General features: G+C 40.2%; 1 protein-coding gene and 1 long non-coding RNA gene across 2 annotated transcripts in view; one reads left to right on the top strand and one right to left on the bottom strand.

The window, feature by feature from the left end:
• LOC140940923 (uncharacterized) overlaps window positions 1-24,955 on the bottom strand; it is a 57,795-nt gene extending 32,840 nt beyond the window's left edge. The window contains exons 1-2 of the long non-coding RNA XR_012166385.1: window positions 24,872-24,955; window positions 10,415-10,527 (exon numbers count right to left, since the gene is read on the bottom strand). This is a non-coding gene — a long non-coding RNA (uncharacterized lncRNA). The remainder of the gene's footprint in view (window positions 1-10,414; window positions 10,528-24,871) is intronic.
• On the top strand, window positions 13,571-16,112 carry LOC140940921 (zinc finger protein ZIC 5-like). Its single transcript, XM_073389882.1, has one exon. It carries the CDS (start codon window positions 14,004-14,006, stop codon window positions 15,336-15,338), a length of 1,335 nt encoding a protein of 444 aa, XP_073245983.1. The 5' UTR covers window positions 13,571-14,003; the 3' UTR covers window positions 15,339-16,112.
• Window positions 24,956-25,272: the final 317 nt, after the last annotated feature.

Genomic DNA, 25,272 nt, shown 5'->3' with positions numbered 1-25,272 from the left:
ATTCATGTCGCCCCAAAGTTCTATAGAGTATATATGGTTCTTGCAACCATTTTCCCTTGTAATGCTTTGTGAGGAACTTCACCAAAACAATCAGATTTTGGCATAAGTGGTCTGCAACCTGGGCTAGAATGACCAGAACTCAACATAATGTATTCTTGACTAGGAGGGTTTATAATGCTTACCATGGTAAGACGATCGTTAGGCGAGGTCCACAGACTACTGTAAACCAGGAAAAAGTTACTGGTGTCGAGAAATTAACAAAGGTGACCAGTATCCACTAAATAGAATTTCAAACTAATATGCACCTGAACTTTGTAAGGTATAGTGTAAAGACTTTAAAGCCTTCGAGGTACATCGACTCTCAAATAAGTGCAGGATGGCTCCAGTAATGGTCACTAATCAGGCCATTCAAGGATATCATATACAACGCCTTCAGGGAAACCATTTTAATGGTTTGCTGTTTGCATCTAGGTCAAAAAACCGAAGCTGGAATGGATAATCCAGATAACAGGAACTACTACAATGTAGACTCTGTTAATCCAAGCCTTAAAATCAGCTTGACTTGAGCAACTGCTAAGTCCTGATGGATGGAGAGACAATTACTCATTCCCTACAGTAAGAAATTCAAGGTTTAAGGTACTTTTTCATTCCTGATGAAACAGGGTGCGAATTTTATTATTTCTTAATTGGAGAGAACCGTGCAGCTTTTGAAATAGAAATGCGTGATTTAAAGCCTGAAAGCTTAGAGAACATACTCGCATAGTTTTGTCAATCCGCCTACTTTTTTAAAGGATTCCTGTCATGGAAAATCTGGTACTAAGTTTGTTAAGTTATGGGTAAGTATTTTTTTCTCTTGCGCAAGCCGCATCTGCGACTCCAAAGGGTTAGTGTCCCGGTGAATTTAGTGAGTGAAAGCGAAACATGTTATTTTCTAGAAATTTGTCTGAGACACAATTGACACAACGTTAGCCTTACTTTCCAAGTTGCCGCCTTTTTCCTTGCCTTAGGTCTTGGCTAAAGACAACCGTAAAAAGTTTCTTTGCACTTGTAAAGTTAGCACTTCTTTACGAAACACGAGCATCAACGTTTTCGTTCTTGAAAATATCAGGACACAATTGACACAAGCTGAAACAGTTAGCATAACTTTTTCGAATTGCAGTGCTTTTCCTCGTCTTTGTTCTTGGCGAAAACAACCGTAAATAGTACTGCTGAACTTATAAAATACTTTTTATAAGTATTTACCAAATCAGTGAATAGCAACTTTCGCGAGTTTTGATTGGCTCCCGTAACTCAGAATATCCTTGGCTATTCACTGTTTTGCGACCGAAACCAAGATGGCGTCTCGTTTCGAGAAATTTTTGGAAGACGAAATTTGAGCGATAAATGAAGCAGTCGGACAAACAAATACCAAGAAAGCGACGAACTTCAGCTTGTCGGTGTTTACTGGTAGGCAGAAAATTATTTTCTTACTGAATTTGCAACAAAATCGTAAAAACGCACTTGACAAAATCCCCTAAATGTTTGTAAATTGTAAACAAACTTCCTACTAAGTAACGTTTTTAATATACAAAAAAGTTCCTTTTTTACATTTTTATCCCACTGATTTGGTAATTACTGAAACAACTATCCCCCTTAGAGTCAGTGAACAGCGCTAGTGAATAGCGCTACCTTAACATCGTCTAAACATTTCCTTTTAAAAAGACTACTAAAAAGGGAAGTTCCTCTCAAGGGAGAGAACCCAAAATACCAAATAGAAGGAGAGAGAAAGGTGTTTTGTAACTGTAAAAGACATTTGTGCCAATGATACCCTTGATCACGAGGATCTGTAATCCAGACAAGGAAGCTACTTTGGATTTAACGATACCTCTCCTAAGTGGCTTACTACCTTCTTCTGTATACGCACGCAATCTGTCATCATTGGCATCTACCCTTAGAAGATTTGGTGTTGCCCAGGGACTTAACCTGATGCCCCTACTTTTAATTCTATACGTTGCTTCTCTTGAAGATGTAGTTGTCACACATAACTTGAATCTAAGCGCTACGCGTATGACTCCTAAACTTTGGAAGTTGATACAAATTTTACTATCTGAATCTCCTTGACTTTTTTTTTAAACGAAACTTAAAACTTATCTTTCTAATGATAAGTACTAGTTCCATTTCTCTATCTAATATTTATATTTGTGAGCTTTTCAAGGTTTTTAAGTTTTCTTATTAAGAATGCTTACATTCATTAATTAAATTAATGAATGTAAGCACGTTGAGCATTTTTAACGCGCACTTGAGGCCCTACATTAATCACCTTTGGAGAAAGGGTCTCCCAACTGCTTTTCTTCCCCGGATTACTTACATCCCGAAGGGGGTGTTGAAGAAGGGTTCATATAGGGAGTCTTACGAAAGCGTATTCTGCCTCTCGTACGAGAGAAATGGAGCGGGCTGAAAATGACACTTGGCAGCTCTAGGATTTTGTAATATCCCCGTTGTGGTTGTTGCTCTACCCTTTGGAGTACATTACACAAAAATTAAGTGAGGATAGGTATAGACAGAATGAAGAAACTAAATATGTATCAAATACCAAAAGGATATGAAAAAGAGATATAATAAGGTCACGACTTTATCTATTTATGTACTTCTTGAAGGCTCTACTTCAGACCGTGGCAATAGCATTATTTTTAATCCTCACTGCTAAAACAAATTCGTCCAATGAACTCATGTGATTATTACATACGAGGCAAAACTACAAAGAAATATCAATTCCGTTGAAATCCACTAAAGTTTCTCAGAGAGATCATATTTCTCCTTACGGTATTAATTCATAATTCCTTTAAATTCAATTCTTGCAAAGGATAACAAAGTCAAATTCAACATTGCAGGGCCTCTGAAAAGCCAGCCCTACGTCCTCGCCGTGAGGGCTAAAAATGGAGAAATTTAGGGCGCTTTCCATTTGTCAGAACTGACCGGCCACACCATTCCCGTCGTAATCTAAATTTCCTTTTTAATCAACACTATCCAGCCGGATCAGTTAAACTCCACATACCTGACACGAAAGGAGATGGTTTTTCAGCAAAAAAACTGTTGCAAAAAGCCTGTTTCATCGTCAAAATGACTGGTCCGGCCATGGTCCAGCCGGCCAGTTCTGACTTTTAGAAAGCGCCCTTAGACAGTTGGTAGCACTGTAAATTATTAAGACCACAACGTAGATAAAAGGTATAGTGGTGGTGGATTTGCCATTCCTTAAGGAAACCCCAAGAAATCATCTTAAGGAATTAAGGCACTTAGATGTAGCCTCTAAGACAAGAAAGAGAGGGAACCCTCGAAAAACCTGGTAAAGAGACATGAAGGCTAAAACAAAGAAGTGAAAGCACCACAGAACCACTCTGGAGACGTTAAGCCAAAGACAGAGAAAGATCAAGAGGTGAAGCTGTAAATGGCCAATGTTTAAAATGGGGGTGAGGGCCTTATCAATTCTTTGCGGGAGAGCCTCTAATCAACCAAGACTGTGCGAACGAAGGAAGGAATGAACTACGCAAATCAGATTAAAACCTACAAAATGGAAGGAGTGAATAGGAATTACAGTGGAAAGAGCTCAGTGCTTCACGCGACTGTATTAGCTTTAGTTGACACAAGTGAATGTTTTACACTTTGAGACGGAGCGAAAAGCAACATCCTCAGAAAGATGGTCAATGCACGAAAGAGGGAGTGAACTATGCATATTAAGAACTAGAAAAATGGAAGGGGTGTGAATAGTAGTTACAGTCAACTCTCTTTAAGACGGACACCTTTGGGACCGGCACTAAGTGTCCGTCTTAGAGAGGTGTCCATCTTATAGAGAGTCAAATAGAGGGAGCAAAGAAAGGCAGGGACCAACTCTAGGTGTCCGTTTTACAGAGGTGTCCGTCTTATAGAAGTGTCCGCTAAGAGAGAGTCGACTGTACACTGGAAATAGCTGCTTCACGTGATTGCCTTATATTCAGTACACACAAGTGAATGTTTTGCATTTGGGACTGAGCCACAAGGAACATCCTCACAAAGAGTGCCTATGTATGTTCCACATACTTTTAATATACGAGCGTTATGTAGTGAAACTAATACTTAAAGCTTATATCAAATAATGAGCTACACGGAACAACCTGATGCAAATTACTCCCTTTCAAAATACAAAGAAGGGCTATCAAATGACACGGAATCTTTGAGTCGTCGCAGGGATGGAAACAGTTTGGAATTAATCTTACATTCTGAAACATTTAGCAGGCGTGTTCGTCATTTGGAAAATATTCTCTCCCCGGCTAAAGAGTATAATTATTTAGATTATTTACTAAAACAGTGGGCTCTTTATAAGACGGATATCCTTGGCATCAGCCACTTAATGTTTGTATATCCAACTTGAGACTTGTCCGCCTGTAGAATCAAAGAAGAGAACTGGAGCAAGGCAGGGACAAACTCCTGGTGTACTCTCTCAGATTCCCCTAATTGTGTTTCTCAACACGAGGGAAACTTGTCCGCCTTAGCTTTCTTTCCAAGAAACAAAACTGCTCGTGTGTAATATATCAGATCTTCAACAAACTTGCAGAAATTACAAAAGGGTAAATTATGGCAAATTTTTAATTGAGCACAAAAGAGCAAGAATAACAAACAGCTTGCCAACCGAATAAACGAACATTGAGTTACAGTATAATTCACAAAGAATGTGATTTCTACTCAGAAAAAACAAAAGGACAATAACTTGACACTCAGTTACATTTCGGTTACATTAAATCACTGTAACTGACATAATTTATTATACAGGTACTGACGAGATCTCCTCATAGAAAAGGTCCTAACAAGCTTTCATTGGCCTTCATGCTATTAGATAACTTAAACTCACCCAAGATAGATTTGAGTAGAAATGAATAGGATGTTGGTACTCTTAATGCTTCGCGTGTGTGGATTAAGTACACATTAGGTCGTTTTAATGTAAGCTCTTGAGCAGCAGTTTCGTCCAAGCCTGTTACCTAAATTTTGAAGTTAGGCCATTAAAGCGAAGACGTACAGCAAGAGTTACAAGGCAGCTGGAACATTTCGGATATTTGATTGGTTTTCGGGCAACCAATGGTATCACAAGAAAAATGGATGGTATAACAATGTTATCAGCAACTGTATGGGCCGCCCTAACGTTTGCTGGCCCAAACGGAAGCAGTCTTAACGACGATATTGTCGAATACGAAGCCATCGGACTCTTTAGATTCTTTGAGGAGATAACGAGGTCCAAACGACATGCTCAAATACGAAGACAAGGAACCGGACGAGTATCTCTCGTAAATCTTTGCCAGATTCGCAAAAGATGGCTTGAACTATAAGCAGAAAGTTAGTAAACAAAAATGCACAGTCATTACTGCTAAGATCTGTGAAAGAATGTTTGGAGGACGTGGTCTCAACGCAATGGACTTAACGATAACATTCTTAAATACTAAGCCAAGGGATTGGACGAATTTTTATCGTGATTCTTTGCCAAGATTCGCAAGAAGATGGCTTTGCCTATGTGCACTGAGAAAGGCGGTAAACAAAAATACAGTTAATATACTGCTAAGATCGGAGGAAGAATGTTTGGAGGACGTGGTCTCAAAGCAAGGGTCGTAACAATGACATTATCAAATATGAAGCCAAAGGTACCCGACGAATTTCTCTCGCGATTCGTCGCCCACATTCGCAAGAGATCAGTAGCTTGCACCATAAGCAGAAAGGCAGTTAAAAAAAATACAGTCATAACCGCCAAGACCGGTGGATGAATGCTCGGAAGTCGTGGCCCAAACGCACGGATCTTAAAGATGACACGGTCAAATACGAAGTAAAGGAACTGCTGAGCGAATATCTCTCGCGATTCTTTGCCGAGATTCCCAAGAGATGACTTTGACTACAATCAGAACATTTTAAGGATCACGTTTGCTGCTCTCGACAGACACCTCAGACAGAATGAAAGGAAGGACCAAAATCGTATCAAATGCAGGCCGCAGCTCCTGGAGTGAAAGGCAGGAGCTCTTCACGAGTAATGCATCGAGGGAAACGACCATGCAAGTGCAACACAAGCACTTGCAACCAGCCACACAGCTATGGAAGAGTACTGGGCGAACAAAGTCTAAAATCATTCCTTGATACTCGATAGTATCCGCCTTACCTTCACCTTGCTCTTTTTTGGGACAATTCTTAAATATCACAGGCATTATTATTGCCAAATAGCAGTACTCCTGAAGCTGTCCTCCTAACCTACCCTTATTCATCCCTCTGGTAATGTCTTTCCTTCGCGTTTATTCTAAAAAAAGAAACGTTGGCAGTTTACGTTGAATCTGTTACCCCAGCTCATCCGTTAATATTTCCGCGGGGATACTAATGCGGACAAATTCAATTTCCGTATAATTTCGGACATAAAAGGGACAGACTCGAGTGTCTGCGGCACAGAGGTGCTGACCGTAATATGGAGGCAGGGATTTATGAGGCTTGGTGTCTTTGGGACTAACAGAACCGTCTATAATGCAAAGGCGTCGTTATTTTTGAGATACTCTAAAGGGGAGGATCGGTGGAGTGTTCAGAAACTCAGGTTACTTTACATTATGAAAACATGACTGTCAAATAAAGGAGGCAGTATTACACCGAATGCCTACTGTTTGATCTCGGAACAAATTATTTTAGGTCAAGTACGATATTCCCACTTTACTCAAGGCTGTTCACGATATCTGCATTCATCTTGGAGGTACAAAAAAACTGAGAGAAACAATACTTTACAGCACAATTTTTTTGTGTTAGGTCTAAATATTGGAGCTTTTTGCACCGAGTAACAGCGGACACCAGATCAGTTCATGAGGCAATGAAATGCATATGCAAACTTGTCTGACGCGGGCTAAAAACCAATTATTTTTCACTTACAAGTCCATAGTTTTGCACTGTTGACTTAAGAGGTTACTATTCACAGGTCACTACTTATCGCGAAAATGTAGGTTCTACTCGCAAGGTACGATACCGGCGTCCCTGTCTAAAATGGTTCTCTGTGATGCTATTTGTTTTGTAGCTTCAGGTGTTTAACTATTTTGACAATGTGCATAAGATTCTGTCTCGTGAGTTTTGAAAAACAGCTTTGAGCGACACAATTTTTCAAAGATAATGCCCCACCTATTTAACAAATAAAAGATCATCTCAGTTATGTTAGCAACCTTAAGGAGTTGGGAGGAGAATGCTACTGTTTTTTAAGCGACAAATTTAATTTTTTAAATTTTTTCAAATTATAAAAAACTTGGCCTGTAAACAGGCTCTCTGTTGAAGGCAAAGCAACTCAAAGGAAGGGGATTAACTGTAAATACCTCCTTACCATTCTTTTAGTCGCTATCTTAACGAAAAACAGAAAAAGGGGAAGGAGGAGGAAAGGTTTCCTTCATGCTCCTCGACTACCTTCGGTTCGCTTTGCTCACGGCAATGCCTTTCTTCTTATAAGCCCCCTTTATAGCTGACCAAGAGGACTTCGCCTACCAAACTACATTTATCATCACAACTGCCTTGCTTTGCAAAGGTTTCCAGGCTTCATCAGAGTTTGCTCGGCTTGCACCTCTTGTAACCGAACACTTCCCCCACAAAGCGTAAAACCGTCAAACTCCGCAATTAAGCCTTGGGCCTTGGCGCTAATTAGCAGCATTAGAAAATGTTTCAGAATTAGTAGATAAGCAAACTGCTACCCAAACACGTTTTTCTTTTACTTATTTTTTTCAGCCTGCCAGCAAAATGTCTTACAGTTACGCAAAGACTTTCAGCATGCACAAAATTGTTTCTATTGTTTCTATTGCACCAAACATGAGGCGCTGGCTTCAACTATCACTCCTGTGGACAAATTCTGACACGTGAATTTTAACATGACAGTTTTGAGTAGCAGAAATTTTTGAAAGATTATGCTGTGTCTACTAGTTATGTATTGTTGCTAGTGACATTGTAATAAATTGATTATAACATGCAGATTTCGGTGAGTGTATTTAAGTTACTCAAAGGTTTATAACAGTTACTGGAATTCTTTAACCCAACCCTCGAAGTGGCGCCTTGATTGACAAGAATGCGCAAAAGCACTACGCCGTTAAATCCCACTTATGAGCCTTGGGCTTGTAAAAGTCCGCAAGGGGTTTTGCGAGGGATAATAATGGGTGGAGCTAGTTAGCTGCATTAGAAGCGTTTGAGAATAAACAGATAAGGACACAATGCCTGCGTTGTTTATATAGCGTTCATGACTAAGATGAGCAACTCCCTGGTTAGCGTTCTGTGAATTCGGTCAAACCTGAAAAACGCAGTCACTTAGAATAGTCCCCGAAATTATTCCCCTTAATTACTGTAAAACTGACCTGTAATAAGCGATCACCTCTGATACGAATTCGCGGTCACCTTTTCCGAGGTCCCAACGAGTTATTTTTCATTGCCGTCACCTTTATTAAACTCGCGGTAACTTGGTCAATACTTACTATACTAGTATATTTACTAGTACAAGTATACTAGATGCACCGTCAGTCTACGGCGTTTAGGGGTCTTATTACTCTCTTTGGCACAAAAAGAGGTAGCGACAATTTGAGGTCAATTTGTCGTGTGCTGGACATTTTGTTTGGTCACTATCGCTATGGAACTTGAGAAACTACTTGTGAATGACAATATCTGCGCTTCGAGTCAAACACATATGTCTCCCGACCATTATATCAAACGTTCCAAACCACAAAACTGAACTTTTAAAACTTTTTAAGCTGACAAGTTTTCAAAAACCACGATTGCAATCCGTTTCAATCTTCTCCAAGTTTTTCCATCCGTGTCTCCTTTTGTATTTGCTGTGTTATTTATATCTTCTTTTAACCCTTTAAACCCTAATATCAAAATTGAGATTCTCATTTACCATCCCTATACCTTTTCAATAGAAGTAGTAGGGAGAATTTGTTGAAATATCAATTAGACTCATCTTCCCTGATCATGTACTCAGTTCTCATGACCACTCTGTTTTGTAAAGCATTGATATGATAAGGAGAAATTTCATGCCAATCACTCTTAGGGCTTTTAGGTTAATGGTTTGAGCAGTTATTTTATGTTCCACTCACTTTGGTGGCAGGTCTTACCGTTTGAATTTTGATAAATTTAGTGAAAGGCTCCTTTAACTGATAGAGGTTTCACTGTAACTTCATGGATAAGAGAACCCAACCACAGGCCGGTGGTGTTGGGCTATATCCGAATAAGATCATCCTGGCCGTGTAAATGATGACAAGAACGACAAAACATAAACAATTTTTAAAGGTCTTTTTGGAACACACAGGGGAAACACTCCTGAAAAAATGACCGAAAAAGTTTTCGTCCCTCCAAGTTGATGCCACTTAAATGCGGCCAACCCACCCAAATTTGAGACTTGGGGTTTTAAACATGAAAGGGCAGAGAAGAGTTATTGTCGGAAACTTACTTTGTTCAAGACGGTAAAAGCATTGAAAAAGTGAAAAACAGAGTACGTAAAGTTAGTTAAATTAACCGTTTTTAGTCTCTCTTTACAAACCGTTTTTTTTTTTCGCTTTTACCTGCAGCACATTACGTAAACGACTCGGTTCTTTGTGGAAAACATTCCGTGATGTGCGCAAAGTTACACTACCGTTTAACTGCTATTTTGTCAATTGCAATCTTTGTAGCTAGAACGCGAGCGGACTTGAACGTGACAGTAATCGAAATCGCAACGTAAACGAAGAGTGACACAAATTCTACTTGTTTGAATCTCCTGCTGAGTTTGAAAGTAGGAAATACAATTTAAATCCACGAAAATATCAACAATTTCAATTTCTCTTTATGGATCCGTGAGTACAGCAATCGCTTTTATCCAAAGATCAAAGGCATCGCGTTGCTTGATAATGACATGCTGAGCTGCTTGGTTTATATCAAAAACGTTAACCGACCTTGACAATTTACATACTAACGAGGCACAATACAGGTGACACAAAACACCTAGTTTAAAGAATATCCGGAGACTTTGAAGAAGTCAGTAAAGTTGTTTTTTAACTCTTTTAAAAAATGGGCTGCTTAAAGACACCAATTAGCCGTAAATGCTTGCCATGAACCAATGGCAAGTATTTAATTATAGCTGTAGCGCATTCGACGCTATAGTTAATGCATCATTACGTCTTCAAGCGCACAAAGGGTCATAATCGAGCGTTAGAAAAAGCCTTTGAAAGGGACTTGTTGCAAGACGGAAAATAAAGGAATAAGATACAACTGATAAATGGAACAAAGAGGGTAACTTTTTTAATGGATTTAATTATAGGTTAGGCAGGTTTAATATTACTAATGAGATGTTAAATCCTAAAGAAAAATGGACAAAGAATTCTTATAAGGCCACATATTCAGTCAAGTCACCACCCCCTATCCTTCCGATTCAATGTAAAGTTACGTCACCTACCGCGAGTCAGCAGTAGTCGGCAAAGCAAAGCTTCTCACACCTGTCCAGCTGCAACGCAAGAGTGCGCTTGGCCTTGGCGTCAATTCCTTCTTTCTTTAAACCCCTCCTTTGGCCTGGTTGTGAATCAAAGGTTAAAAAAAAAATGAAATATTACTTCAAAAATTATTGAAGAAAAAAGAACAGCGGCCGTAGCTTTTCAAGCGAAATGACGCTGGCGCTGGTGTTTATTCATGCCTTAAGACCTGAAGTTTGAATCCAGCAAGTGAATGGGTAACCACACGTACGTACTCCTTATACAGATACTCGAAACCCGACAAAGCCTTTAATTCGAAAAAGCAATAGTCACAACAACATAGAGTTTTGCATCAAAAAGCCCAAATTATATTCCCCTTACATGCTAATCGTGCTAATGACTACAGCACATCTATGAGTAAGATATCTTGAAGGTCATTGTGTTTCAAAAGGCAATACACATGTCTCTGTAGACGCTTTTATTGGCACACTAAGATAACAAAACAGGAGCCCATGAACGGGAATACTGTAACTTTACAACTCGTAAAGTCGACATTCTCTGGATACTGGCAATTCAGATTACTTTAGCTTACTTCCAGGATACTGAAAGATACTTAACAGTTAAACATAAGCTTTTATCAATGTGCGGCAAGGCACTTTTTCTTCTGCAAAAGTACACCATTTTTAACTTTCATCAGATGGTTTGTCCCTGAGTAAATTTTCGCGAGGTTTTAAAAAGAAATTATAGTGGGACTATGCACTACCCCTCAATGATTGTGCCACTATATTTTTAAGACCACCTGCGATACTTTAATCATTATTTAACTGGGATTAGACGCTTCGTCATGTTCAACTTACAGCAGTGGGCTAAAATTCGAAGAGCAGAGATGGTAACTGGAAGGAGATGCTAATCGATTTCCTAAAACGAACGCGCAACATTTCAAACTAATTTACAAGCGGGAGAAATGGAGCATGTAATTATTTTGCCTCGCTAACTGTCGATGTCACGTATTGTCTGTCAGAATGAACTACATTCATAATTGCTAACTCTACTTTCCATAATGAAAGCGAAGCACATACGTTGACGCCTTAATAACGTAAAGTTTTCAGCTGGACAAAAACAAAAATAACTGACTCAACCGCAAAAAAGACCGCCAAGAAACACACAGAAACAAACAGACTAAGTAGAGTGCGCGCTGTTTATTTTATCACAACATCAAAACATCAAATGTATTAATCTCCTTTAAAACATTAATTCCTTTTAACAGCTAAACAACCCGCGGTGTGCGATAAGAATTTTAATTGAAAAACTGTACACAGAACAAGTTTATAGATAAACTTGAATTTGCTCATCGGCTTGTACCACGAACTTGACGGAGCTTGACTACAACCAGGGTGTACAGTAGCCCACGAAATAAGTGTTATAGGTACATTTGGCTTTGAGAGAAAAAGTGGTGAATTTCCCCTTAACGTAATTCCCTTGGCGATGGAAGCTTAGACGACCTTAGACGGCCTATTTCAATATCAGACTGAGGATTACCATTGTAAGTAATCCATCAAAAAGCACTGCGCTCCCGCGGTGTTTCTGTCGTCATATTTGACCAAATGAACTAGCAGACGAGATTCAAAGTCTTTAAAGTCGAGTGTGATTGTCCCAAACCCAACTGGAAGAAAGTGCATTCGTCGTGTATATCTAGGCTTGGAATGCAAGCTTCCGTGCACTGAATGCGACTTTTGGCAAGCGTCACGAAATAAGAACTCTCGGCGGATTTTATCCTGAAATGAGATTATCCTTTGGGTATTTACTTTTGTCAGAAGACCAACAGTACCTAAGACTGGACTCCACGAGGATGATATTGTAATTAAGCAAACAACAAACGAGGACATATAAAAGCGCATTATCCGCTTGAAAGCAAGTCAGCCAGATTGCTTAGTCGACAGTTTTTGAACTGACTTTATTTTGTGGAAAATCAGCCGTTTCCACCATGCCGGAAGCTCCGAGTCTGGCAAGAAAAAATGTCCGGAAGTATTAATGTTTAGTGAACTGTAAAGTACGGACAGATGGCTGGCAGATTGGGCAGAAATGTATTTACCCAAGGAATTCCTACGTTAGGCTTTTCACTACATAAAATGCAATAAAATCTTGACCTTTATAAGGAGTAAATTGGTATGTTTTGTATGTTTAGAAACAACAAAGTCGGTGAGCTATTCAAAATAACGGTCAATTTCACAGGCCTTCTTTTTTAAGAAGGTTTTTTAGTCAAAAACAAAACTAAAAGCCATTTTAGCAAACAATGGCGGAAATAGGAAATATTCTTTAAGTGTACTTGAAATGTCTTTGGCTTTAGGAACTGCACTTTGAGTTGCCCGAGAGAAGAAAAGTTGAACGATTGAAAACCTTAAATACACGTCACAATCTTACACAGAAAATTGACACTGATGTTCATTGTTAGTTTAGCCTTGTACAAACATTTCCCGCCGTGACTGAAGATACCTCGAGTGGGTAGTGAATTGACGCGGTTTATGGTTCAGATGCGTATTCCAAATACCTTCCAAATGTTTTAAATTCAAAATAAGCCGCGGTCCGTGAAGGACGAATGCTAAATCGATCTTTCGTGACACTAGAGATAAGATCATAATGAGGGCGGGGCGCGCCAATTAGTCACTTTAACTTGCCTGTCAGCACTTGCCATCGAAGGTTTGCAGACTTATCAAACAGCAAATGGTATATTTTAAAAACATTCAAGGTTCGTTAGGTTTCTACAACATAAGATAGTTGTTAGTAATTAAAAAGAGAAATGAAGGACCAGTCGACCTTTTGTTAAAATTTAGACCAATGGCAATGAATTAGATCGATATCCTGTTATCCAGGAGCCTGATCCGCTTAACATTTTACGCCTTTGGGATTTACAGTACAAATCAAAGAGCTGCTTAGAGAGATATAAAATGGAATAGCAGGAAGATAATTGATGATCTTATATAGCTGAATTATGAGATGACCTGAGGTGAGGTAGAATAAAGGTTTAGTGCCCCCCTAGAACGCTTGTCAATGAACCCAATACACCACATGCCCGCGTGGAAGTGCTGCCACCACTGCGAATGACGTTGTGTGGTTTGCTTTTAAAAGAAGGTAAAGCACTAACTCGAGTCTAATTCATCCTAATGGATTTTAGAATATCTTTTGATGTGTTTTGCGTTGGGCTGAACCGCTCGAAAGCAATAGCCGGACATCAACAAAACTAGTCCTGACCACAGCAGTCACTTACGACAACTGACGCCTGCTGGATCACTGACGGAGCATGCGTGTAAAAAGCCTGTCTGTTGAATGATTGGTTCGTAATGCTGTGTCGAAAACAAATTATGCAAGGACCAATCGATTGATAAAGTAAGCATCAAGCTGTGACTGAACTCAAAAACACAGATGCAGACAGCCCAGTCAACGGCGTTGGGCAAATAATCATTTATCGTCAATCTACTCCGGTGGATAATCTCGTCAACGAAACCATTGGTGCCTAAAAACAAATACATGGTATATTTGCTCTAGGATCACAGGAGACTCTAACCCGGCTTAGCTGTTATGGACAATCTTTCACTGTTTAGCCAAAGCGCTTCTGTTAGCCATCCGACCGTGGCTGACTTCATCGAGCCCGGTAAAGATTCACCGTATGTTGGAAGTCCTTTTGTGGACTCAAGCCCCAGTATGATCTCTCGAACGGCTTTCAACCTGGCCCACAGATTTCCCGAACCCATGGCAGACACCAAGGCAGTGTTTAGCTCACAAACCGGTGGCTATCCGGCGTTTACGCCTCACACCAGTCAGGTCAGGGCAGCGTGTGCCGCTCAAAACCTCAATAGCCGAGATTACCTCCATCGTCAAGACCATCTGCAAAGCTCGAACACTCTTGCCCATGGCCATGGGCATTCGTTATACGAGCCTGTGGCACCGGGAACAGGACGATATCCCCCTTGTCAGGGACCTTCGATCCACTCTAACTTCAGTCCTCTGGCACTGCATCAAGCAAGACCAGATATAAAGCGACACAATTTTTATCCGTCGATGAATGGCCCTCCCGATCCTGAAGCGCCACAAAGGCCAGCTTTTCCATTTCCAACGCCAAGCGCAGATGTTTACTCGCGGATGGATATGTACTCGCAGTCGCCCTACAGTTATGAACATCATCGTTCTCTTAATTACGCACAAATGCACTTCCCTCAATTTATGAGTCAGCCCCCAAACAAAATCATGACCTGTGAATGGATTGATCCCCAGAACTATCCGAAGAACAAGATCTGTGGGAAGCAATACACTAGTATCCACGAGATAGTTAGACACCTAAATGATGAACACGTTAGCCAGAACGATTCCCCATTGCACGTGTGCTTTTGGAGAAACTGTGGACGTAACGGACTTCCCTTTAAAGCAAAGTACAAGCTGGTGAACCACATTCGCGTTCACACAGGAGAAAAGCCATTCCCATGTCCTTTTCCCGCGTGTGGAAAACTTTTCGCTAGGTCTGAGAACTTAAAAATTCACAAACGAACTCATACTGGTGAAAAACCCTTCGTTTGCGAATTTCCGGGCTGTGATCGCCGCTTCGCCAATTCAAGCGATAGAAAAAAGCATTCTCATGTCCATACATCAGATAAGCCATATAACTGCAAGTACCAGGGCTGCAACAAAAGCTACACTCACCCAAGTTCGCTTCGGAAGCATATGAAGCTTCATGGAATCTCGCCTTCCCCGCCGCCGCTACACGAATCTAGTAGTCTGGATAGAAGTCGTCTGAGTACTCCTTCACCACCGGAACATCTTCGTCACTCGATCAGCTCTTCCAACAGCCAATCCTGCAGTGCGAGTACGACCAGTGAACGTAGTGAACGCGAAGTCAGCACGAACTGGTATTCATGTTAGATGAAGGGAACTTATAGGTAAATTCTAGGTTTTAAAACTTTTTTCTGTGAAAGGTCAGTTATTCCGGTAACGAGTAAAGGCGAGAATAATGCTGTTACATTATAATACCACGACTGATCTTGTAGAAGCAACAGACATGTCTGTATATAAAATAATGAGCTGTAGGTTTTACACAGTAGCACTGCTAGACATTCTATCAATAGTTAGGCGTCCTGGCTTGATACATAACAATAATAATGAACAGATTGAGAATATCCATGTGAAGTCCCTGCGGTGTGGAGCGAGTATAATGCTGTAGTCAGTTACAACTCCAATCGCATCTTCTCACAGATTACTTCACTGAAATTGTAATTACATTACAATCAAACGTACTCAAACAATTTCTCGTCAAAACTTGAACTTCTCAAACACTGAGTGATTTTGGCTTGATTTCAGGCTCTCTGAACTCTTCGGTTTATTTCTTTCATTTTAAAGAGGGTAGAAATGAGCAATTTAGATTTGGATCTACTATTTGCGAATGAATTCCCTTTCATGCGACTCACAATTCGATACTGTTTTTTATTATGACTGTGCGCACCTTACAAAGAAAATGTCAAAGCATCCAACCAACTTCAGATCGAGCGCTGAGACTTCTACAAAAAATGAATTAGTTTTGCACCTTAGTTCTAAATTGCCATGCCCAATTCTAAAAACTCTGAAAGGTACTTTACGTCATTTCGCTAGACGCTTGATGCACGGATGCAATACTTTTCTGATGCTTGGGGTCCTTTGATGTGAATTTTTAAAATCTATCTGATTGAATGAATTTTTGGGAAATGACTCCTTCTCGATTACCTCTTTATTCACTCAAAAGAAAAGTGTAATTCACATGCAATACGTTATGAGAAACCTTTGTCCTTCAAAATTATTTATAGCTACTCTTTAGTCAATCTTGCTGCTTAGAGCTACTGTATCAGTACGCAATTACATATTTTCATTTGTTTCATGTCGAGTTTGCCTTTTCTTAAGAGCAAAGAAATGATTTTTAATCTTCTAGCAAGATGATGTCAATCAGTTTAAGAACAGGCTGTTCTATTCTAGAAAACAACTGAACAAATACGAGAAACAATACGCATGGATCGTATTTAATGTGAACCATCTTAAGCAACTCATCTCAAAATAACGAGAATCAAAACGAAACGTTTTGAGAAAAGAAAAACATTAACGAAGAGTAGAGTATACAAAGTCGTACGCCGGATTATTTTTTTTGTTTTTCTCAGGAAACACAAAACAGTTTTGTTATTCTTTGGTCAAAAAATACTTAGCGTTGTCCGTTTTGTAAGAAAAATACACGAAGCACATTGAACAGGGAGGTCTAGCTCAATGGGAACGGAAATACCCTGCGCGTTTCATTGAAGAAAACAAAAGCTCTTCCCATTCACCTTTTGTTAAAAGGTTCCAAGCTTCAAGAATGCCAGCTACAAAGACTGCCTTTTGACATGTTATAACGATAGTTTTGATGGGTGTTGGGAGGCAAATTTGTTTTTCACACTGACAGGGATTTGAAGAGGGATGAAACGTTCGAGAAGGAAATATTAGAGCACCTTATCAGGCGCCATCGACCACTGCAAAGAAGTGATCTGTCTGCAGTCAGAATTTTGCCGTTTAACTGATCACAAGAGCGCGCTTTAGATATTGCAAAACAGTGATGGAGCATTTAGTCGGAGAATACTACATTGAATTGGGTCAAGCGATTGCGATTATCTATTCACCTTTCAAACAAAAACGTACACCCTTAAAAGATCCTTAGTTAAACATGGTTTTAACATGCTTTGTTGTCATGGAAGTTGTTTACTGATATTTGCCGTGAATCTGGAATTCATTCTTTCAGCTTTTTGTTACTGACTTTGATTAACTTAAATCTAGATAACGCGTGTTCTGCTAGCCTCAGGGATGGGGAATGGGCTCTCGTGTTATGACTTTCGAATATAGACAATAAGGGACAAGTTTGCTGAATTGGGCGGCTGTACCTAATCGTGTGAACTAGACGTGACTTAACAATTCCCTAAATTCAAATTTGAAAATACGAGCCGCAAAAAAGGATGGGCGGCCAAGAGTTCTTCTTTAATGAAGATAAACATTGGCCCTAAAGAACAGTACGCATTCACAAGGGAGGATAGGACGTGCGTCAGTGAATATATAAAGAAACGACGAAACTTAACAAGCAAGCAACCGGTTATAAACACAAACTTGCCATTCCTACTTTATTTTGATTTTTGCAGAGAGCCTTAGAGGCTTTTGTCTGTTTTGCTTCTCGTCACGTGGCAATGCAGAAACAATGATATACTTTAACCCTCCAGAAAGTTTCTAAGCGATTGTTTTCTGTCTCAAGACCTCACAATTACAGGAAAATCAACTTCAGTAAGTCATAGGGGACTATATTTTTCTTGGCTCTCCTAACTGGCTTCTTCTTTCAAGATATTAACATGAACCGCAAGGTTGTATTTAAGTTGATAAGTTGGAAAAAAAAATTGTGAGAACATGGAGTGCGACCTTTCGGACTTGGGCAACCATAGTCTCCCAAAAAAATTGCGCCAAATAGGAATTTGAGAAACGGCCATAAGATTTTGTCGCCTATACGACGACGAGGGGTTACTGCATTAGAACATTACTTAAAAGGATTCTTCAACCGCAGACAACTTTTTTTGCCGCAGAATAGACAACGTTTATGGTCAAGCCTTAAAATACGTAAAAGTTGCTGTGGTCACTTAGTGTATTTTACTTAGGAATGAAGGGGTTATTCATTATTATTATTATTATTATTTTTTTTTTCAAAAAAAGTATGTTTGGTGGAGAAGTGAAACGCAAAGATTTCGCTTCGTTAACCGAGTCGATAAAGTCAATGGTCATCCGGTAAGAAAAAAAGCTAGAAGAGAGTTGACGTCTCGATGGGTAGCCCATCGTCAGGGCTATGATATCCCTTCGTCAGGCTATGGTGGCTTAAATTCAAAAGGTCGCACTCCATGTTCACACAACTTTTGTCAACATATATGAATCTAAATGTAACCTTGAGGTTTGACGTCGATATATCTTGAATGGGAAACCGGCAAGGAGGGGCAAGAAAAATCGTGCCTTACCCAGGTTAATTTTGCTGTAATGGGAGGTCCCAGGAATCAATCGCTTAGTGCTCGAAACTCAGCTTTTCAATCTTTGTACGATGGTCCTAAGTGGACGTTATAACCTCAGTAGATAGAGCAAAAAATTGGGTTAAGGGTAATCATACAAGAGAGGACTATAAGTGAGTAAAGAAATAAACTAGAGCAAATTACATTCGTGGTGCGCATCTACTTAGTTTCCACCCTACGGCTCTCGCATTGTCTTTTTCCTTCAACATTTCCGCCTTTTTATTTCGTGGATAAGATACTGCAGTGCTGGCTTAAGAGCATGTGATATGTTTCATTTAAATCAATACCATCGAGGCGTACAACGAAATCTATTAAAGAAGTCATTACTTTGGACTCCTGCCCAAAATAGTGTTAAACAACAACGACGGATTCACTGACGTACGACACGATTAGAATTTCGACCTCATGGGAGAACTCTCTAATGGTAAAAAAAAATTCAAGGAAAAGTCCGTTAGTTTTCTATCCAAGGTAACCAGCTTTGATTTCCGCGTGCACTCGCCATTTAACTCGCCACAGGATTTCAAGTGTCTAAAAGAAAGATGAAAGATAAATACAGGAAGCAGATGACAAATCAAGCCACGATCTTTAAACCAAACGGGGATTTTTCAAAAGAGGATTAGTCTCCCTTATTTTTGGAAGCTTCTTAATTTTATATCACATTTACCCGGGCATTTTAAGACATGTTCGACATCAAAAAAAGAAAAATAATTTGGTTGCACCGTTTTGCGTTTACAAATCTACAGTGCGTGAACTCCTTGCTAACAGATGAATGGTGAAGTGACCGAAAAGGCTACTGCTTTCCTTCATTGACTTGCAATTGTGTTAGTCCACAATGGCGACTACCGGTAAATTACAAAATAAATTTCGCGGACTAACAAATCCATCATAGCAAGAAATAGATTGCCATAAGGGTGTATAAAGAGAGATAAGGGGAGAGCTATTCATAAATACTCAAGGCAAGATATTGAAACTTAGTTAACTTACAATGGACCCCTCTGCACCACCAAAAGAGTGCTTTGCAAATTGACAATTATAAGCTGAAAATAATATACGACTTTAACGTAAGATTAGAAAAGTAAATGTTGTTTTTCTGCCATACTGAAGAAGGGTCAATAACCATGTGAGTCATTCAGGCTAATCAGTAGACCGGCGTCTTGTGGCCCGCATCATCTGAGGCCGTTTTTCATACAAATTCTAAGGTAGTGTACATGAATGTGAAGGGAAATAAAGCCACGTTAGACAGCAAGGTTGTAACATAAACGAGGCTATTACCGTACTTGTTTTAACCATTAGGTACTGAACAATGTAAGATCAAGACGAGGAAAAGAGCAGACTCCATGTTTGGAGCGTAGGCGCTTCAACTCAAAAAAATGAAACCGAAGGAAATAAAGAACCCAACAGAAAAAAGTTGGCGTCGACTAGGGAAGAAGTGACTTAATCGTGTGTAAAGACACAACTTTCACCCGCTTAACACGAAAAAAAAAGGACGAGGCGATGCATGATGGGTCGTTTATGAAGAGCGCTGCTCATTACAATTTTCAACGTTATCTCTCAAAGCGCTTCACAGTAAGCAAAATCTGATTGAGCGAAGACAATTTGACCTGACGAGTTTTCAAGTTTTCATGTACTACGGCGACAAGAGTCAGAAATTACTTTTGCTACGAATCAGATTGTGACGTAAGGATTAAATTGAATATTTTTCATAACCTTGGTCGCAACATTACATTCCTTTTTGCGTGGAAAATGGCCGTGTACTCTTTCGATTCCAAAACACAAAATCTTCCAAGTCATTTCAAAACAGGCAAGATTGCATATAGAATTTCAAAGAAGTGAATTGTTTGTTTGAAGTCAAGCAAGCGGTGTTGGAAGTGCTTCAGCTCAAGCTTGGCGCATAATTAAAATGATCGTGTTCTCTGTTCTATTTTAGGTTTCATACTTTAAGTAGATCAGTCTGCTGTCTACACCGCACTAACCACAAAAAGAGCAGAAGGACTGACCAGAGCGTACGACGGTTGACCTAAAGGTCGAGATCCAATCTTCACGAACTAAAATCAACAAATTAAGAAAGGCGGATCTATCGGATTGAGCAGCACACTCCAATGGTTAATAAAAAGTGTGTAATGACCTTGCTAAGGAGACGAAGATTTCCCTTTAAAAAGTTAACATCGATCGCGGTATATTATTTTTTCTCTTTCTCTCTCTCTCCTTTTTTCCCTTTTTTGTTACTACAAAACCGTCCCACCGCTCAAGCTGTGAGCATCTTTACCTCTGTTCTTTTCAATATGAATTCGTGGAAAGATTCAAAAAGGAAAACAATGAGAAATCGCCGAGCTTTTGAAGCGTTTAATAGAAAACCCAGCAGGCAGTAACGGACTAAATGTTGTTTAGGCGTAGCTTTGAACTCTGAGTTTTAGAACTCTACCGATTTGAAAAGCTACAGAGATTAAACAACTCAAGCAAACAAAAGGGGTGGGAGATGATTTTTTAATTAATTTTCTTTTTAAAGGAGTAAAATGGTTTTAAGCCTTTTTGAAAAACAAGACTCATTTAAGAAATTAGTCACGAAAACGGCGCCATTACTTCGCAGCTTCTTTTATAAGAGCCCTCTGGCATTCTGGTTCCATTCAAACTTATTTCGTGCAATCAACATTGTGTAAATACACACAAAGACCGACAAAGCCGTTATTTTGAGATGAATTTATTCGATGTGTCGACCTAGCGTCAATGCTAGATTTAAATCCAACTAGTGGATTATTTTGAGAAAAATTGGAGCCAGATCCTTTTGCCCGGCCTACTCGCCGCTCGAGAGTTGAAATATCACAAAGCAGACTGATACCGTGTATTATACGACATCAAGAAGATTGCAAACGTATTCAGATGTTCTCGCAAATGGGCAAACCAGCGGGGGAAGGGGTGGGGAGGCTGGAGCGGCGCAAGACAGGAAAGTATTTTTCCATAATTTGTGGAGCGGTCTTTCGAAATTCTTGAAGAATACAAAGGCGCTCAAAAGAAACCGATTAATAGAAGGCGAAAAAAAAAACACTTCAAAAAAAAAAAAAGTAATCTGACTAACCAACACATTGTTTGCTTTTTCTCACGCCCTCGACTTCCCAAGTCCTTAGCTGGTACTTAGCAATATCGGGAAGGAAGCGGTTACTAAGTCAGGAAACAGGGTAAGATGACGATCGTGCTTTCAAAGTCAATGCAAGAACTGTCACACCTGTTTGATTGGCGGTGACTTGTTCAAATCACCGTTGGATCATAATGGGAATTCCATCGAGAAGTTACCGATGCTAGTACAGCAGTGTTCTGAGGAACACAAAGCGTGAGTCAACTTTCTAGAGGCGACACCTAATAGTTGAAATAATGTAAAAAAAAAAAAAAAAAAAAAAAAGGAAGCACTAATGAAAATAAGGCTAGGAGAAAATGACTACAACTTAAGTTTTACTAGAATATCTTATTGGTCAATCGTCAACCAAAAGACTCTTGACCAACGGAAATTGTTAATATTAATTGTCGCAAAGTAAAGTACCGGATCTCTTTGTAAACTTCTTCATAGTTCCGGGGACCTGACCTCTATGTGTTCAGGCGTGATGTGAGCGAGAAAAACAAGCTTTATTGATCCTGGCGATTATGCCCGGGGGGGTACTCCTGAGAATTCTTGGTGGGGGTGTGCCGCCCGGTTCGCCAAATCCTGACCCTACTTCAGACCAAAAAATGTAATTTTCCACACCCGTTTTCAGACCTGGCCTTTAGGCAGAAATTATGTTATCATTGCTTAGATTAGAGCGCAAACAAAACAATTCTTCAAATCGAATTTGCATATTTCTCTTTCTTTCTTACTCATTTGGAATTGAAACGATAAATACGTTCATACACTCCCGTGTAGTTCTCTCGAAAACCATGCCCGATTCCAAACCAAGATGGGTAAAGTGTATACCCGTTTTCAGAAAAAAAAAGCGGCGCAAAACCCCTACCCTGTGGGGCGGCTCATACCTATAAAGCTTATATAAGGGAGAACCGTTATATTCCTGTATGATAGCATACGTGGCAAGCGCTGGTCCGTCGAAAGAGGAGGGGAAAGGAGGCTACAATTACGATCGCAACTTATGTAATGGCGAAATAAAGTCTAAAAAAGTTCAGTTCTTCGAGGATCTCATAACCTGTAGCAAGCAACTTCCATTTACTTCCATTATGTCACGGCGTTTTCACTGACACTTTTATTTTTAGAACTTGACGATTTTGGCGCGAATTTAGAATGACATCTTTTAAGCCCCATGAACCAGTCAGCAGTCCCGAAAAGGCTATTTTGGACCTTTTAATGGAGTTTAGTTTTCCTTTTTCATATCTTTAACTTCGAATGCACTCACAAACGGAGCGGAGCTTCCATTTTCGCGGTAAAAAGTGCTTTAAAATGTATCTAAAAATAAACCGGTCCGTGAAAACGCTGTAACATACCGTACATACTCTATCAAGCCCCCCGGGGGGGGGGGGGCTCATTCATTTCAAACACTTTTGAGGGGAGCTTAAAAGAGACGGGGAGGCTTATTTGAGAGGGGGCCTTTTTTAATTTAACAAAGACGATGGTCTCAGTTCTCCAGAAAGAGCTAGAATACAAAGTGGAAAATCTCAAGTACAAGAAGTTGGAGGTCGTGCAACCGAAGGTAAAAAACAAATCCGAACTTCCAGAGGGTGATCAAACCATCCCGGATCAGTCCACATGAAGTTTTACAGTCGTGAGTGATTAAATACAGTTTATCATTTATTAGTGAAGAATAACAAGGGGGAGGGGAGGGGGGCTTATTTGAGAATGGAGGCTTAATAGAGGATTTACGGTAGGCCTAATATCGGAGTTGCTCACTCCGGGTTATGGGCACCAGGTTCTTTCCTTGGCCGCGCGTGTGGTCAAGTGGTCCGCCACGTCGCACTCCCGGGTTCCGCTTACAACTCTGACTCTGTCGAACACTGCTCCCTTATCTTTAATCGCCGTATTTAGCCAAAAGAGCGCTGAGCGCTTCAAGTATTTGAAATTGTCGGTGGGCGTAATTACTTGAGGGTGATGGTTATCATGGTAAAACGCGCGTACGGTTTATGGAGGAAACGCAGTCGTATTTGCTCAAAAACATTTTGCTCCTTGTGTTCCTGTTCGCTTTTTTTTCACTGCCGCTCACTCTTCACCTTGCTGGCCGCTAGCATTTCTCATTTTCTCACCGCCGCTAAAAAAATTTTCATGCTGTTCTTCCAGCGAAATTCGTATCCTTTGTTTTTTTATCTCTCGTGCTAGCTCTTTCTCTGTTATCCATGTTGGTGTAAACATCCAAATTTAGTCGAAAAAAGGCTCGGCTTGTTTTTTCTCTCTAAAAATCCGGGTGGCCGTGCGAGTAGTAAATGTGACATTTGACATCGGCTTACATGTGGGGGGAAGGGGGGGGGGGCAGACGGACGGTCACGTGATAACCAAAATTTGTCTGATCTATAGGTTTCCGTACCTTTTTTTCTCACCCACGGTGCCCCGCTGCGCGAACTTCGCGGGCGAGAGAGTTCCGCTATAACACAGAGCGCTGTACTGTTGCTGAGAAGGTGTGGTGCTTATTAACTTTTTTGCTCCTAAACGGTGTACCTTTCTTACTGAAGCGGTGAGGGGTTATGGCAGACAGGAACCGCTCCTGAGCAGAGTACTTTTTTTCTGACTTTTAAGAAGGTCTACTTCGGGTGAAGACTTTCCCTCAGCACTCCCAAAGGCGTACAGTCCCGGGTTCGCCCGCTCATAGACCCGACGGCTATGCCATGCTGATGAGCCCTAATAACGGCGAAACAGATTTCCATGGCTGCCACTGCCCGGGTGATACGGTTGTGCGCATGCGTAAGGTAATGTCCATACCGAGGAGATGGTACGCGTGCTTCAGTACTGATATTAGTATTGTACAGTTGTACGCTGTTTTACCAGTAATTATTAATTAGTACTTATATTAATTTATTATGTATTCTTCTCGATGGCCACTAAACACAGATGACTCTTGATCGAATGGTTCAACTGCTCAGTCAATAGTTTTCTAGGCTAATTCTGAATTTGTTTCATGTTAAACCTTAGGTCAACCCTTCAGGCACACTTGTTAGGTGGTCCGTCTGGTACCAGATGGGATTTTTTTGACACCCATATCACTTTTGGTTTTGAGGGTCTGCACAATTCCTGCATTTGGGCTTTTTTAACTTAATGATTGAATGGTGGCAAATGAGGGGTGCTTATTCGAGGGGAGCACTTGTTTGTTATTTTGGCCTAAGGGGTGGGCACTTATTTGGGGGAGGCAGAACCTTCAAGTGCTGTCGTTAACTACTAGATAAGTATTGAGAAAAGTTTCAAAAGCTTACATGCCACATTCTGCGATTGCATCCTGAATTGCCAGCATCCAGACTTGCTTGTGTCCAGTTGTGTTGGAGAATCTTCACTCCTGACTCAAGTCAAGTTAGCCACAGCTGCCCCACACTGGCTGATAAGGTTCATGGAAAGATATATTGCATACTTGGTACAGTGTATTTCCTCACAGATATCTTTAAGTGTTAAGGGATACAGCGATACATGTAAATAACAGCTTAGTCATCTTACCAGTGGACTACTGTAGATTGTATATCCTCTATTAACCCCTGTAGGGGTTTATTTACTTCAAACACATTTTTTTTGTGGGGGGGGGGGGGCTTATTTGAGAGGTGGGGCTTATTTAATTTAGTAAAGACAATGGTATCAGTTCTCCATAAAGAACTACATAAAATGC

This window comes from Porites lutea, chromosome 6 (genome assembly GCF_958299795.1).
Source record: "Porites lutea chromosome 6, jaPorLute2.1, whole genome shotgun sequence".
Taxonomy (NCBI): Eukaryota; Metazoa; Cnidaria; class Anthozoa; order Scleractinia; family Poritidae; genus Porites; species Porites lutea.
This window is presented reverse-complemented; position numbering and strand designations above follow the sequence as displayed.